Source organism: Sciurus carolinensis, chromosome 18 (assembly GCF_902686445.1).
Source record: "Sciurus carolinensis chromosome 18, mSciCar1.2, whole genome shotgun sequence".
NCBI lineage: Eukaryota > Metazoa > Chordata > Mammalia > Rodentia > Sciuridae > Sciurus > Sciurus carolinensis.
In genome coordinates, this window is record NC_062230.1 from 14,821,126 (window position 1) to 14,837,417 (window position 16,292).

The 16,292-nt window shown below is 59.3% G+C and overlaps 1 protein-coding gene across 3 annotated transcripts in view; it reads left to right on the forward strand.

The window, feature by feature from the left end:
• The window catches only part of Ints1 (integrator complex subunit 1), a 32,386-nt gene extending 23,151 nt beyond the window's left edge, over window positions 1-9,235 (forward strand). For 2 of the 3 annotated variants that reach the window (XM_047533781.1, XM_047533782.1), the window contains exons 31-47: window positions 295-454; window positions 657-797; window positions 1,119-1,296; window positions 1,368-1,491; window positions 2,256-2,386; window positions 3,060-3,147; window positions 3,236-3,462; window positions 3,562-3,685; window positions 4,389-4,522; window positions 5,104-5,296; window positions 5,788-5,915; window positions 6,223-6,335; window positions 7,341-7,454; window positions 7,989-8,059; window positions 8,401-8,492; window positions 8,636-8,745; window positions 8,826-9,235. In XM_047533781.1, coding sequence (XP_047389737.1) covers window positions 295-454; window positions 657-797; window positions 1,119-1,296; window positions 1,368-1,491; window positions 2,256-2,386; window positions 3,060-3,147; window positions 3,236-3,462; window positions 3,562-3,685; window positions 4,389-4,522; window positions 5,104-5,296; window positions 5,788-5,915; window positions 6,223-6,335; window positions 7,341-7,454; window positions 7,989-8,059; window positions 8,401-8,492; window positions 8,636-8,745; window positions 8,826-8,941 — 2,244 coding nt within the window. In that variant the 3' untranslated portion in view covers window positions 8,942-9,235. Of the gene's footprint in view, window positions 1-294; window positions 455-656; window positions 798-1,118; window positions 1,297-1,367; window positions 1,492-2,255; window positions 2,387-3,059; window positions 3,148-3,235; window positions 3,463-3,561; window positions 3,686-4,388; window positions 4,523-4,851; window positions 4,920-5,103; window positions 5,297-5,787; window positions 5,916-6,222; window positions 6,336-7,340; window positions 7,455-7,988; window positions 8,060-8,400; window positions 8,493-8,635; window positions 8,746-8,825 lie in introns of those variants that run through there. The other variant, XM_047533783.1, reaches the window with a different exon arrangement.
• Window positions 9,236-16,292: the final 7,057 nt, after the last annotated feature.

Here is a 16,292-nt window from a genome sequence, read left to right on the forward strand (position 1 = left end):
ACACATCTGTGTTTGAACGTTCACTCAAGTCTGTGTGTTCCTTTTCCTTTCTCCTGAATCACATGGAAACAAGTTGCCAGAAGGATGCCACTAGCTCACAAGGCCCCATGAGGTCATCCTGACAGGATAGGACATGCTGAGTAGCAAATGGGTTGGTTTGGTGCTGATCCCCGAGGGTCCCACTCTGGCCTCAGCCTCATGGCCCTTTTTCTGGGCTTTGGGTTCTTGGCCCTATGCAGGGTCACTGTTGTCCCTGGGCCAGTGTAACCCACAAGCTGCCGGTTGTTCCCACAGCGCTGTGTGCCCCAAGACACTGGCTTCTCCTCCCTCTTCCTCAAAGTGCTAATGCAGATCCTGCAGTGGCTGGATAGCCCTGCTGTGGAGGAGGGGCCCCTCCAGGCTCAGCTCAAACTGTTCGCCACCCAGTACTCAGCAAGACGCAGGATCAGCGATGGTGAGAGTGGGAAGGGGTGGCAGGTGGCCAGGGTCCCTGGCAGTGACCTGACATGAACACATGTGGCCAGGCGACTGGGGAGCACTGTGGGTTCCAAGGGAAGATGGAACCTGAACAACTGGAGGGGACTCCTGGGTGGGGTCCTGGGAGGAATGAGGACAGAAGTCAAATGTCCCCAGTAGTAACATGGGCTCTCCTACAGTGCGAAGTGGGCTCCTGCACCTGGCTGAGGCCCTGAGCTTCCGTCGTGACCTAGAGGTGGTCAATTCTACTGTGCGGGCTGTCATTGCCACCCTGAAGTCTGGGGAGAAGTGCACTGTGGAGCCAGAGCTCATCAGCAAAGGTACCATCCTGACCCAGACCCTTCAGCCACCAGGCCTGTGAAGACCCCTGCCTGGACGGCTTCCCTTGCTGCAGATGGAGGCCAGTAGTGATCATTCAGTGCCATTCCTGGAAGGTGCCCATAGAGGTCCTCTCCCAGTGCCCAGGTGGGGTCTCTGGAGAATAACATGGCACTGTGTCCCCAGGAACCCCTTCCTGCTCTGGACCTTCTTGTGCTCTGCCATGGGCACATCCTGCACGGGCTCACTCACACCCAGTCTGGGCCTGCCACTCCGTGGTCTGCCTACCCGGGTGATGCAGGATGTCCCTGTCCCTCATTCAGTCCTTCAGGGTCTCATCGAGGTAAGATCCCCCTATCTGGAGGAGCTGCTGACAGCTCTTTTCTCGGCTGCCATGGGTGCCACTGGTCCGAATCCAACCTCCAAGGCCATTGTGGTAGTGAGCTCCCTGCTGCAGGAGGAGGAGCCCCCAGCTTCTGGGAAGCAGGACACAGATGACAGGTGAGCCAGGAGCCATGGCCAGTGGGCGGGCAGCCCTGGCGTTCCTTCCCTGAGTCTCTTCCTCCCTGTAGCCTGGAGAGTGTGTGCCTGGGACCCTCGTCAGGCCTGCTGGTGGACTGGCTGGAGATGCTGGACCCTGAGGTGGTCAGCAGCTGCCCTGACCTACAGCGGAGACTACTCTTTTCACGGAGGAAGGTGACAGGGCTGCCCAAGGGCAGAGGGTACTCTGGACTCCCTGATTGCATGGGGAGAGGCTCTGGTCTGGGACAGTGACCACAAGGGCCACCAGCAGCCCCTCCGTTCTAAGACCTCACATCCACTTAGCCCCAGAGGAGGGATGAGGTCAGGGTCTAGGCCTGACCCTCTAGTCCCACACCAGGTCATATGTCCCCTCAAGGCCAATACTAGTGACCAGATCTGGTTCCAAGGACAGGTGGTTAGGGGCCCTGCCAGACTTTGCGGACCAATGGCCTCCGTCTCCCCAGGGGAGCACAGAGGGTCTGTGGTCAGCAGAAGGGGGGCAGTGTGGGACTCCCTGGTGTTACTAGAGCCCAGCACCACTCAGGGCCAGGGCCCTCTGTGAGGGGTGGCAGGGCCCGGGTGCTGCTCCTGTGTGGCGAGGTGAGGAAGTGGTGTGGTGGATCTGTTTGTGGGCAGAGACAGGCCCGACTGAAGGAAGCCGTCATGGCCAGCCAGCTTCTTTGGCATGATCAGCCAGTGCTTTTGGGTCACTGGACTTGTCTCCTCACTGTGGCTGCAGTGGAGACAGTTCCACACCCCCAAGGTCTGCTGAGCTCCCTGGGCTGATGCTCAGGACTGTTTCCTGGGAAGGCCTCCAGGTCTTACTGGAAATGTCCTTTGTGCCTATTTCCTGGGTGGCTTCTTCAGGACTTTCTCAGCTGACCTGACCCAACAACTGGTTTCAGCCCAGTTGGGACCTTCTCATCCTTCTTCCCCAGGGCAAAGGTCCTGCAGGTACCCAGGTGCCGTCCTTCCGCCCCTACCTTCTGGCCCTCTTCACACACCAGTCCAGCTGGTCCACACTACACCAGTGCATCCGTGTCCTGTTGGGCAAGAGCCGGGAGCAGAGGTGAGGCCCTTCCCTGCCTTGGCCTTGTGCCCACTGGGCAGACCCTTGGCTCTGCCTTGGGCACCATGTGAAGGTTGCGGGGCTCACGTCCCTGCACGGAGAGCTGTCAGCTCAGCTGCAGCAGGTCTATCACCCTGCTGCTGCCTCAGGTGGACCTTATAAACGGGCTCTGCACTGAGAGGCCCAGGGGTGTCTAGCCTTCACCCCACACCGATTGCTGGAATTCCTGTTCCTTGCCTGGGCAGCACGTCTGTATTGCCCTTGCTTCACAGGCTGAATGTGTTGTCATGGCTGCCTAGGCCTCACCAAGGGTGCAGACAGGCTAGTCTCGAGTGTCCTTGGGTCACTTTCTCCGTCTGGTTACTTGTCCAGGCTGGGCTGCCAAAGCAGGTCATGAAAAGCCTGTGAGGTGCAGCACCACAGCCATCCTGCCTGGTGGTCCCTCAGAGAGGCTGTGGGGTGGGCAGAGCTGACACTCAGATTCCCTCCATGGGATGTGCTGTTGGATGCTTGGTTCATGGCCACAGGAGGGAGAGGCATGGGGAAGAGGTGACCAGCAGTCCTCTCAGAAGGGCCATGGAGGCTTTCCCACAGGGAGCCCTCCTCAGAAAATCTTACCCTGTATTCTGGTTGATTTCTCCCTGGGTTCAGTTGGGTTTCTGTTTCCTCCCAGGTTTGACCCCTCTGCCTCCCTGGATTTCCTCTGGGCCTGCATCCACGTTCCAAGGATCTGGCAGGGAAGGGACCAGCGCACCCCACAGGTTGGTCTTGGGAGGGCAGCCAGCCCGTGGGGTCGGAGCAGGGTGGGGTGGTGCACCCCGGAGCTAACTGGCCAGTGATTGATTGCAGAAGCGGCGGGAAGAGCTGGCACTCCGTGTCCAGGCTCCAGAACTCATAAGCCTGGTGGAACTGATTCTGGCTGAGGCCGAGACCCGGAGCCAGGATGGGGATGCCTCTGCCTGGACCCTTATCCAGGCCAGACTGCCCCTGCTGCTCAGCTGCTGCTGTGGTGACGAGGAGAGCATCAGAAAAGTGACAGAGTACCTGACGAGCTGCATCCAGCAGTGGGGGGACAGGTGCCTGAAGCCCCATGTACCCTGGGGGTGTGATGGAGTGAGCCCAGGTCCAGGCCCAGCCCCCACCCGCCCAGGTAAACCCTGACTGATCTCTTCCAGTCTGCTGGGCAAGCGCTGCCAAGACCTGCTCCTGCAGCTCTACCTGCAGCGGCCGGAGCTCCGGGTACCAGTTCCCGAGGTCCTGCTGCACGGTGAAGGGGCCACTGGCAGCAGCATCTGCAAGGTGAGCTGGTGCTCCCCGCTCCCTGCCTTTCCTGCCCACAAAGGGAGGGCAGAGGCTGTCAGTCTAGCAGTCTGGCTTTCCCAAGAAGCCTGGTCCCTACAACAAATTCTGTGACTTGCTTTGGAGTAGAATCTGAATTAGGAAGTGGTGTGGAGTGGTGGTGTGTGTGGGCACCCCAGCCCACCTCGTCAGAGGGCAGAGCCCACCCTGCTGCCTTCCTGGTCTGACCCCTCCTTTAGATGGTGGCACAGGAGAACCGTCTGCCTGGCCTTTTCCTGCCTGGGACAGGTGTGGCTGTCAGGAAGTTGCACGTGTATGTGGTGTGTGCAAGGCAGGATGGGAAGCCCCCATACCCACAGTAACACTGGAGCCCTCCTCCTGTTCTTCCCCACAGTGCCACTCCACCCTGGCAGGACAGATTAGTTTGGATCCTCCAGAGTGTCCTGTCAGTGGGGTCACAACTTATGCTCTTATTTGGTGTCCTCCAGCATAATTTCAAGGTGGTCAGTGTTGGGTGTGCATGGATAGCCTGTTCCTTGCTGTTGCTGAGTGGCATCTGTTGGATAGACCTGTTTATCCTTTCTTCTGCTGAGTGCCCTTTGGGATGAATCCACTGTGGGCCCGTGAGAGCCACCATGGGGACTCTGGAAGGCTGTGTTCCTACCTCCTAAGCCTCAGGCCTCCCTTTCTCACCTCCTCTTAGCTGGATGGCCTTGTTCACCGCTTCATAACCCTCCTCGCAGACACCAGTGACTCCAGGTCGTCTGAGAGCCGGGTGGCAGATGCCAACATGGCTTGTCGAAAGTTGGCTGTGGCCCACCCCATCCTACTGCTAAGGTATTGCTGGGCTTTTTCACCTACAACCTGATAGGGAGGTGCCTGGGGTCTTGATTATGCTCTGGAAGGTTCCATGGGGCAGAATGTGGCCCTTCCCTTCCCTACTCCTGAACCAGAGTGGGTCCTCTGGTGTGTGTTGCAAACCCTGCCCTCTGAAGATATAAGTTTAAGAAGGGTATTCAGCTAAAAACTGGCACATAACAGCCCGGCCCCAGCCTCAGTGGTTGGCACAGGAGCTTCTGGCCTGTGGCTGAGCCTTGGGAGGAGCTGGGTAGACCTTAGATCAGGTGAGGGCCTCCTCTCAGGCTTGCACTGGTCCACCTGCGCAGCTTCTCCAAGCCACTCCCTGACAGCATCACCCAGACCTTGTCAGGAATGCAGACCCTGCCACCTTCTGGTCAGTGAGTGTGGAGTGCACCTCGCTGGTGGGTGAACACTAGGGGAGCCAGGAAACTGGGCTGGTTTGCCATCATTGGTGGGGAGTGTGGAGTTGGGATATTGAATGTCTGACTGGGGTTCTTGGAGTGGGAACATCTGACTCCAGGTAGAGAGACCACAGAGGTCCCTTCTGCCCACTCTAGGCACCTGCCCATGATTGCCGCTCTCCTGCATGGCCGAACGCACCTCAATTTCCAGGAATTCCGGCAGCAGAACCACCTGACCTTCTTCCTGCACGTGCTGGGCATCCTGGAGCTACTGCAGCCACGGGTCTTCCAGAGCGAGCACCAGGGGGCACTGTGGGACTGCCTGCTCTCCTTCATCCGGCTGCTCCTGGTGGGTCCTCGCTGCAGTCTCCCTTGGATCTCTGGGCTGCGCTTTTCGTGGGGACCCTCTCCCACCAAGAAATGCTGATTCCCTCGTCTCAGTTCATCTCCCTTCTGTTCCCAAACCAGGCCTGGTTTTTGCTAATCAGGACCAGTGGGACCCCCAGCCCCATGAGAGAGCCTACTCCTAAGCCTGGCACCAAGCCAAGGCAGGGCTACCTGTCCCATAGCCTCTGCCTCCTCTACTGCCCCCAAGGCTTGCTCTTGCCCTGAGAGGCCCCTGCCCCCCTCTGGGGTCCCATGTTCTCGAGAAGCCCAATTCAGATCTCTCAGACCCTTTGCTGAGCTTGCCATGCGTCATGTGTGCTCAGCCTGTGAAAGACAAAGGCCACTTTGTCCACACCAGACCCTTAATACACTCACAGTGGCAGCAGGGTCAGGGAGAGTTGTTGGGGCCGTAACTAGGACTGCAGTGCGCTGAGTGACTGTGCCCATCTTCAGAACTACAGGAAGTCCTCCCGCCACCTGGCCCCCTTCATCAGCAAGTTTGTGCAGTTCATCCACAAGTACATAACCTGCAGCGCCCCAGCCGCGGTGTCCTTCCTTCAGAAGCATGCAGAGCCCCTCCAGTGAGCACCTGCAGGGCCTGGGAGGGCCACACTGGGTGAGGTCCACAGCTCCAGCGCCAAGAGAGGTGGCAGCTGAGAACAGATCGATCTGGGACGTCTGGGCTGGCAGCAAAGGCTGGCTCTGGCCATCACGTCCTCCTCTATGCAGAGCCTTCTGGGTTGCCTCCCTGCAGTGGGCCTCCTCCTGCCTGCCCCTACCCCAGCACCCTGGCCCCTGTGCCACTCAGCTTCCCGCCCTCCCCTCCCTTCAACATGCCTTCCACCTGCCAGGTTTCTGCCAAGGTGAGACCATGTTCTCTTCCCCCAGTGACCTATCCTTTGACAACAGTGATCTGGTGATGCTGAAGTCCCTCCTCGCAGGACTCAGCCTTCCCAGCCGGGATGGCAGGGCTGACCGGGGCCTGGACGAGGAGGGAGAAGGTGAGTGGGGGTATCTTGGGTGGGCTGCAGAGAGGTCCTGTTGAGGCCCAAGGCGTCCAATAGGACTTTGTGAGCCATGAGACCTTGCTTATTTTACCCATTTGAGGTGTGACTAGTGCCACAGCTGGCCTGAGCAGCAGCAACCCCTACTCTCTGGGGAATGTCACCTTGTATCAGATGTCATTTCTTTGGAAGACTTCCCCACCCTTGCTGGGCACAACTGTCCTTGGTTCTCACTGTTCTTGTTCCATCTCTCTCTGGCCTTGCTGGCCTGATCATAGCATGCTGCAGGTGGGTGGGAATGAGTGAACTCCTCAAAGGATCCCCTGAGGCTGGGATTGTGAGGCTGGTAATAGCCATTCTGTAGGCCCTCTTGTGTCAGATTGTTTTCAGTGGCTCTGGGGCAGTCCTTGGGCACATAAACACATTAATTGAGCATGTGCGACACGTAGGCCCCAGACCTTGAGCTGCAGAGGGGACAACTCTGCTCTTGCCTTACCTCCAGGGGAGAGGAAAGAGTGAACATACTGTAGTCACACTGGGTTATGGGCAGCATGAAGAAACGGCAGGTCTGCCAGGTGTGATGGCACACACCTGTAAGCCCAGTGACTCAAGAGGCTGAGTCAGGAGGATCACAAGTTCAGGGCTGGCCTCAGCAACTTAGGCCATCAGCAGGAGCTCCAGGGGTGCAATCGGTTAGTGCACGGTACTTATAAGTAAGGTCATAAGCAACTTAGCAACTTAGTAAGAAGGGCTAGAGTTGTGGCTTGGTGGTAAAGTACCTCTAGGCTTGATCTCCAATACCAAAAAAACAAGGAAAGGAAAAAAATCAGGAAGTCTGAATCCCCAGAATCAACCCTCAGCAACATCATGGTGCCACCACACTTACTGAGCACCTGCTGCCAGTAGTCTTGGCAGTGCCTGCTGCACTCTTGGGACGACACCTCATTTTCACTGTCTCAGCGTCCCCAGCCCATCCTGATCACCGACTTGCATCTTTTCCAGATGAGCGCTCAGCTGGCTCCTTGCCTCTGGTCAGCGTCTCCCTTTCCACACCACTGACTGCAGCTGAGATGGCCCCACACATGAAGAGGCTTTCTCGGGGCCAGACTGTTGAGGGTGAGTGGGCTTGCTCCTCCCAAGCCAGTTTGGTGCCTTTGCTTCCCCTAGGTACCCTGAGCCCATGGGGGGCTGCTCTGCTCTCGGTTTCACTGGGACATGGGTCTCCAGGGAAAGCAGAATATTGGGAGCTCCAGAAGTGTGGGGGATGTTCCAAGGAGAAAGGCCTGGTGGTTGGAACTGGCAAGGTAGCTGGAGTCTTCGAAGGGAACCAAGGCTGGGGTGGCGGGGGCTGGTGGTGCCTAGAGCACCCTGCTGGGGCCATTTTCCCTCTTTGGAGACCAGTAGTTAGGGCTGAATGGTCACCAGCTTGGATCGTCCCATGGAGGACAGCTGCATAGTGTTCTCCAAATGAGCCCCGTCGGATCTCAGGGTGTGCACCTGGGGAGCTTCCCAGGGAACTGAGATGCTTGGGGACTTGTCCCCTCCTGTCTTTGGGTTGTTTGAATCAGTGCAGGAAAGGGGAAGGAGATCCTCCTGCCCCTCACAGGGCACTGCCCCCCATGCCTGACCTGGTGCTCTGTGCCCTTTTAGATCTACTAGAGGCTCTGAGTGACATAGATGAGATGTCCCGGAGAAGACCCGAGATCCTGGGCTTTTTCTCGGTGAGTAGGGCCTAGACTGCAGCAGGGCCAGGAAGAACCTGAGCGGGGGCCTCTGGAGGGACACTACCCTGCACTTTGCTGCTTGAGGTCCACAGAGCCCTGTGGCCTGCTGGATGGGTCCCTGTCCTGGGTAATTACAGAACAGGTGGCCATGGTGGGCCCACCTCTGCTTGGGGCTAGACCTGTTGACCGTGGGTGCCTGTTGCCATCCAGGGGTGGGAGCCTGGGGAACAGTCCCTGGCTGCTGCACCACTGTTCTAAGGCTAAGGGCTGAGGGTGTAAGCCCTGGTCAGGGGTTGCCCAGGTAATTATGCCCCTTCCCCACCCTGGCCTTTGAACAGACCAATCTGCAGCGACTAATGAGCTCAGCTGAGGAGTCCTGCCGCAACCTGGCCTTCAGCCTGGCGCTGCGCTCCATCCAGAACAACCCCAGGTGAGTTCAACCATTACAGAAATAAGCCACTGCCAAGGTCACAGGTTGGCCCACTGGTGGCTGGACCAGGCTTCCAGGTCAACTTTCCATCTAGCTAGGGCCCGGCTGTGGGCGGTGCCCACTCAAGCGCATCTCTCTTGCAGCATTGCAGCTGACTTCCTGCCCACCTTTATGTACTGCCTGGGCAGCCGGGACTTTGAGGTGGTACAGACGGCCCTCAGGAATCTGCCAGAGTACACCCTGCTCTGCCAAGGTGAGTTGTCCCATCCAGATGCTGGGTCCTTTTGCAAGCCTGCACTTTTCCAGAGCTGCCTGACCGTGTCTTTCCTACAGAGCATGCAGCTGTGTTACTGCACCGGGCCTTTTTGGTGGGCATGTATGGCCAAATGGACACCAGTGCCCAGATCTCCGAGGCCCTGAAGATCTTGCACATGGAGGCTGTGATGTGAACCTGCGGCAGCCTGACCTGTCCTTCAGCCTCAGTGCCCTCAGCACCTGGGCCGCTGAGGCCAAGCTCAGGAAGCCCACTCCACTGGTGGTCTTATCTGGGAGCCAAGGCTGGGCAGGAGCTGGGAGCAGCACTGCTGGGCTAGCAGTTGGCTTTTGGGGGCAGTCCACTGAGGCTACACCACCTCCCAGGTCATAGCTCTGCTGTAGAGCCACAGGGGACGTGGGCCAGCCCAAGACTGGTGTCCGGGCAAGTCACACCAAGGGCTGGTTGTAAATGAAGCGTTCTCAATTTGTGTGCTGACTTGTGTCCTGTGTTGCCCCTGGCCGGTGTGGGCCCATGCCCTGCCCTTGTTTCTCTGCTGCTGAGGTGCCAGGCAACTGAGTGGGGTCCTGAGAGGAGGAGAGTGAGGTTGGGCCCCATGGCTCTCCCCATGGTCCTGCCTGCTCCTCAGGGATATTTGGGGATCTGGGACACTGCCTGCCTAGCTGTCCACACCAGTCACTGCCTTTGGCCTCCTGTGGTGCGACCCCTGGAGTTCTCTGCTCAGGGTCAGCCTTTTTCAGGCCACAGGGCTTCGTGAGGCCTAGGGGAGCTGAGCAGTCTCCCCTTTTACCCCAGAATGGGTTCTCTGAGAGCCTCGCCTATGGGTGTTTGGCTCCAGGAGGCGAGGGCAGGGAGCTGGTGCTGTAGCAACCATGTAGCCAGTGGCCCTGGACCTGTCCTGTGCCCATCAGTGAGCCTGGGAATTCCAATCCACTAGAGGGGCAGCAGCGAGCCTGAGGAGCTGCGGGTCAGCAAGTGTCCCCAGGGGGAGGCTGCAGGGCTGGTACAGGGACACAGGCAGTCTCATGTTCTAGAGCTGTACCCTGGCATTTCTCCAGATGGTCTCCTTGCCTTAGAGTCAGGATTGAAGCTATCCATGCCCTCCATCCTTCAGAAGCCAGAGGCCTTACCAGTGCCGGGGAGGGTGTGCCCCAGCCCGAGGCTCCCCGTGGCATCAGCACCGCAGGTGCAAGTCAGCACTCAGGCAGGATCCAACTGGCTGCCTGGTTCCTGCTTAGCTTTGCTGTCTGAGGCCACCAGGGGGCACTATGGCTAAGAATGCAGCCCAGGCCCTCTCCAAAGCTTGACTGACAGAGGCCAGAGGTTTTTGAGTTGCCCTGTCTGGAGACTGACCTTCCCAGACAGATGCATAATCCCAACCCAGGTACACAAGATATGTCCCCAGATAGTCACACAGGCTTAGGATCGCAGCCCCTCCTGTCCTGTCCTTCCCATCCATATCCACTTCCCAAGGGCCTCTAGCCTGCCTCTGCTGCTCTGCCTGCCTACCCATCCTCTGGCGTCCCGTAAGGCAATACAGGTTTGAGGTCTCCGGTGCCCCACCATGCCTACCTGAGGTGGGCTGGGGCCCTGGAGGTGGGAGTCTGCTCTGGGCAACCCAGATTGGCCAGAAAGTGAGAACAAAAAGTACCCTCTAAGTGGCCAGAGGCTGGAGTGGTCCCCAAGCCAGCACTCAGGGCTTCCCTTCTCCACCTTGCCCTCAAGCTCCAGAGTGGGCCCTGCACAGCCCGGTGTGGCCGTTGGCATCTGCATCCACACTTGGAGTGATAGTGACACCCGTCCTACAGGATGGGGGCGCACCTGCCATGGGGCTGGTGCAGAGGTCACTTCCTGCTCCACACTTTTAAGTCTTGGCCTTGTTCAGAGTCTGCCCTTTGACACCTTGGGCACCAGGCTGCTGCCCCGATGCTGCAGCTCCATCCTCTACGCCCTGCCCAAGCCCTGCTCTTCCTATGTGCTGCCCTTGGGAAGCTCTGAGGCCCTTCTGGCATGTGCTTGTTCTTGGCTTTTCTGGCCCTGGTACCCCATATTCTTGTGAGGTCCTGGCCAGGGTCCCTGGAGCTGGCACGGCTGCCCCTGGGTTGGAGTGCCAGCCCTACCCTCACTATATACAGGAGACCAGAGAAGGGCAGGGTTTCCTGCACTGCAAAGCAAGGAGGCCACCCCTCCCCTGGACCACCCCTGTACTGCACCCTCCTCCCTGCCAAGGAGGAGCCCGGGTCCGGTGGCTGGCATTGCCATCTACAGAGTACCCTTTGCATCACATCATTCTGGACTTGGATAATGACCATGTCCTCTTGCCCCCAGGACCCAAGCCACCTGGCAGGGTAGGTGGTGTGTTTCCATCTCATGACTGAGAAGAGGTCCCCAGAAGCTTGGAATGTGGTGGTAGGGAAGAGTCGAGGCTGGAGCCCAGGTCTGTGTCCCTGTCACACTGTCTTCAGCATTTACCCCTCCTGATGCCACGGGTGTGCAAGGAGGAAAATAGGAGACAGGAATCTGGGGCCTCCTCGCTGGGCAGGCCAGCAGCCAAGGCCTGAAGACATTCCAAGGCAGGAGCAGCCTGGGCCTTGTCCTCTTCCACCTTGGACCTGGCCTCCCCAGCTCCTGACTCATTTCACATGAGCCTAGTGCAACAGAAGGGGAGGCCAGGGGCTGTGGACACAGGCGCTGGTGCAGGCTCGGCACAGCAGGTGCTCATGAAGCACTCACTGCTGCTGCAGCCCCCAGCCAGGCCACGCTGGTGCCCTCAGATACCACCTTCTGTCGTATACACAGGGGACTGGCGTGGGGAGGTGACACCAGGTCACCAACTGATGAAGGGCAGGACTGCCACTGGTATTGGGAGACAAGGCCCAGAGGCCCCAGGACCGGCCCGCTGGACTCAGGGCCTAATAACTTATGCTGATGGGAGAGGCCATCCATACCTCATGCTGGGCAGAGATGTGGACACCTCCCAGGCGTGGGGTGTGTTCAGGGTCATGAGTGAACGTGAGCAGTGGGCAAGGTTCCGGTACTTACCTGGTCTCAGGACAGAAGCATGCAGTCCTGGCTGGGGATGTGTCCTCCCCCATCTGACACTGTCAACTTGGAGCCCACTGTGTCCCCTGCACCCAGACTGCAGTCCTGGTGACCAGGCTGTCTCCCCAGACCTGAACCTGGGTCCTCAGCCCCAGAGGCCAGAATATGGCTCTGGGAAGTTCTAGTGTATTCCAAGAATGCTACCAGGCAGAACCTTCTCTCCCAGCCCAGCACCCAGTCACGTTACCTCTGAGATCCACACTCGACCCTCCGTGCCCTTCCCCCAGAAAGACTTCCTGCACCTCGGGTGGGTGTCCTTCAGAGCTCCTGATCCTGTGTTGGCATAACTTGTTTTGTGCTGTACTGGGAGGTGGTGTGAGGCTGGCTGAGTGGCGAGAGTTGTGGCTCCATCCAGGACCTGCCCGCCTGGGGCACTGGCAGGTGAGGGGCAGTCTCAGTGAACTGGGGCTGGGAAGAAGGGGAGTGGAGGCACACTGGCCCTCTGTGGGTCACTTGCCGAGCCTGACTCAGCAGCCCGTAGCAGCCAGGCCCTGGGAGGGAGCCGGGAGGCAGGGGCAGGGCCAAGGGCTTGTGTGCGGTTCCCTCTGGACTCAGTGTCCCTCATGAATGAGCTGCGCTCACACCCACCCAGTGAGGCAGTAGAGGCCAAGCTAAGCTGAGGCATCTGTGAGAAATGCAGGCGCAGGGTGGCAGGCCATGGGCACTCAGGGGAGGGGCACGTGCACTGTGCAAGGACACGATACGTCTGCCAGAGGTGCCCACCCACCCAGGGTGCTGATGTTCCCACTTAGGATGCCCAGAGGCAGACAGGGCACCTGGCACTCACACCAGGCTGACAGCTTCGATAGCCCCTGGAGGATGGCCCAGCGTGGCCCTGGCGCAGAGGGAAGCCTTTCCAGGGCTGTCTCAGCCGGGCAGGGCTGTCAGTGCTGGGCAAGGCCCGGAGGGGAGGTCAGCCTGCACGGGCGAGTCCATGGGTGGATTTGAATCTCTGAGCAGGGGACCTGGGGGGATTGGGGGCTTCAAGAGCAAAGGTGTGGAGGTGGTGAGAGGGCACTAGCCCTGGGTGGTTGTGCAGGATGTGGGAGGCCAGGACCCCGAGGCTGGGTGCAACTCCTTTCCACCCGACCCCCACAGAAGCCCCAGGACAAGCCGTGGGGGCCTGGACAGGACCCCTCTGCACTCGGTGGCCACCTGTTCCAGGATCGTGTGCTCCAGTGGTGGTGCTATGGCAAGGTCCCCTCACGTGGGTCATCAGAGCCCCAGCACTCCTGGGGTCCCCTTCATTCTGAGAAGGCCAAGGGGTGCTGGAACGTGGACAGGCAGAGCCCAAGGGCAGCCCTTCAAGCCTGTCCCTCCCTGTGGCCTGGCCAGTTCCTGGGCTTCCTCCTCAGGTGGGGAGGGGTGTGACAGGTGAGGTGTGGCCACCTGACAGCTCACATGATTCCCTCAGCCTCTGGATAGGCCTTGGAGTTTCATTTTCAGTCCTGGGTGGGGACCTTCAAACACCCCAGGCAGAGGGCCCTGGGCCTCACCATGAGATTTCCCCTCATGTGCCCTGGGAGGCTGGCATTGGTCCCACGTTGCCGATGAGGGCAAGGAGGCCCCCACTATGGCCAGGGTCACGGGAGGGGTGGGGAGCAGGTGGGAGGCTGGGAGTCCTAGGACACACGCTGCCCCTCCCCTCTCTTCCTACAGCGGCTCCAAGTTCTGACCCTGGCAGGAACTGGCGGGGGCGTGGGGTCATTTTGGTGTCTGCAGAATGAGAGTGCGCTGGAGGCCTCCAGGGACCTGCCCTCCTGGGAGGTGATCTGATAGGAAGCTCTGGGGGGACCGGCAGGCCAACCAGAAGCCCTGACACTTTCTCCCCAAGCCTCCCATGGTACAGACCCAAGCGCCATGGACCTTCCCAGCACCAGGTCCAGCTGGGGCCATGGGGAGAGGTTGGACCTCACCAGGACTATGGGCACTGGAAGCGCCAGCCCTGCCTGGGGATCGGGAAGGGCTGTTCATAGGAAGGCGTGTTGAATGGGCCGTGAGGGGTGACAGTTTCCCCCGCAGGTCTGTTATCTGATCGACGTGCAGTGGGGGCACAGGCTCTCGGTGGCCTTCACCTGGGTGGCAGGTGATGGGCCTGCATCCCTGTTTTTCCTGTCTGGTGCCCTCCTAGTCTGAAGTTGGGATTGGAGGGGGCTGCAGGGAGTGGTGACCAGAAAGGGGGCCTGGCACACAGGGACGCAGCCACTCCAGCCTTAGTCCAGTGAGTGGTCTGCCTCCAGCTGCTCCAGGCGGGGAGCCAGGGCCCAGGAGAGGGGGTCAGGGAGGAGCCACGGCCCCCTAAAATGGGCAAGGTTTGGACTCCTGCCCACCTAACCTGTGGCCACACAGCAGAGGGGCTGAGTCAGGGCAGAACTTCTGGTTGCAGAGCCCAGGCCCAGCTGACACCAGCAGCTCTGTGGCCCTGGGCTCCTGCTGTGCCACAAGTGGGGACACTGGTCCTAGGAGGCTGAGCTGGAGTGGAGGTGCTGTGGAGGGGGTGCTGGGTCCCAAAGGCCCCCTCAGAGCCCCTCTGTTCCTGATTGACTTATAGTCAATAGGGGCCCCGGTGCTCACAAGCTACAGAGTTCCAGCCAGAGGACTCTGGGTAGCAGAGCATGTGGCTGCAGGAGCTGAGGGGCAGCCAGGTCAAAGTCAGGGTGGTGTGGGCAACCCCAGAGGCAGTCAAGGCCACCAGGTGCTTGCCAGTTCACCTGTGCAGCTGTAAAATGAGCATAAAGATAATACCTGAGCCTCAGCATAGTGGCCATGCGGACTGCTCAACACTGCCTCCATCATTGTCTGAACAGAGAGATGCTGTGATCTGGCCAAGGACACACAGCAATCAGCAGGCTGGGCTTCTTCCATCTGCTGGGTCCTGCCTCCTGGCAACCCCTTCGCCAGCCCTGTGCGCTCTGTTTACTGGGAGTGTGGCAGGCCAGGCCCCATTACAAGGGGTTCCTATAAATGGCGTGAGGAGGATTAATAATGTATTTATAACACATCGTCGTGGTAGCCGAAAATGATCTATAAATGTGCGGTAAATGTTTTATAATGTTTTTGTAACCCGTTATAAATGATAAATGGCGGACTATAGATGCCGGATCAAATATTTATAACGCATTGTGCGCGATGCTGGGCTGCTACAGTTCAGGAAAGCCATTAATAATAAAGTGGATGGAAATGTAAAAGTTGCCGACATGCCCAGCAAAGCCATTTATAATGAAATGTAAAATTTGGCTGTTGGAAGCAACCCGCAGCCCCAGCCAGAGCACCGGCCAGCTTCTCCTGGCGGCCCGGAGGAACAGGGTCGTGAATTATTTGTGAGGTGTCGGACAAAGTACACTACCCACAGCACGCCATAGAAATATGCTATTAATATACCCGGGGTGGCCTGCATTATGCATCGGGCCTAATTAATTAATGGGGGCCCCTTAACATGGGTGTCATGGCTTCCCACTCTCTCCTGTCTGGGACCAGAGCCAGCTTTGGTGTCCGGGATGCCTGAGTGGCCTTGGGGATGGGGACGCCTCCCGTGGGTACTCCATGGTGAAGTCGGTGTGACCCCCAGCCATCCACGAGGACCTGTGGACCAGGCAGTTTGGGAACCGCTGTGCAGCAGAGCCCCCTCCTGGGACATCCAGGAGCACCTGGGGAAATGGGGGCTCTGAGAAGTCCCGCAGGAAGCGCTGCCCACGGGAGACTTCCCTTCTCCTCTCGCGCCCCTCTGTCCTCCCTGGAGGCCTGGGTGGTCCACTGCCAGTCGAGCTAGCTGGGGTTGGTCTGCAGGCCCTGCCCCACCACGTGGGGCACCCGCCCCCACTGGAGCCCTCCTGGGCGCCGCCGGAGCCAGCGCAGCCTCCAGGAGCAGAGTGGATGGATGGTGGGCCAGGGCCGCTGCATCGAGATGAGCGATGCTTCTAGTGCTGTCCTGCCAGTGACGAGTTGCGAGTCCCTCCCTCCCGGGAGGCCCCTGCATCAGAGGGGCACGTGAGGCTGAAGCTGCCTGGCCTGGAAGTCCTCCCCAGACTAGGGTGGCTGCTCCCAGCCCTCCTCCGCAGTGGACCAGGGCTCCCGCCTGTCCGAGCAGGAGGCCTCTGCCCCTCTGGGAACCTCGGTCTCTTCAACCACAATGAAGAAAGTGGTGTGAAGAGGGCGGCGGGGAGCGGGGGTGGGGTGGGGTGGGCAGACCCTGCTGCTTCCCCTGCTTATCCTGCAGGTCCCAGTCCTCATGTCATCCCGGCCATCCGGGCCAGGATGGGACCCTTGTCCCACCCCGTTTTTAGGCACAGCACATCCCTCCGGAAGCTGTCGCAGGAGCAGGTTTGCACGTGTATGCCGCTCAGGGTCAGGACCAGCCACAGAGACACCCAGCCCCCAGGTTCCAGCGCTGCAGGCAGGCCACAGTGGCTGCCTGACCCTGCAGA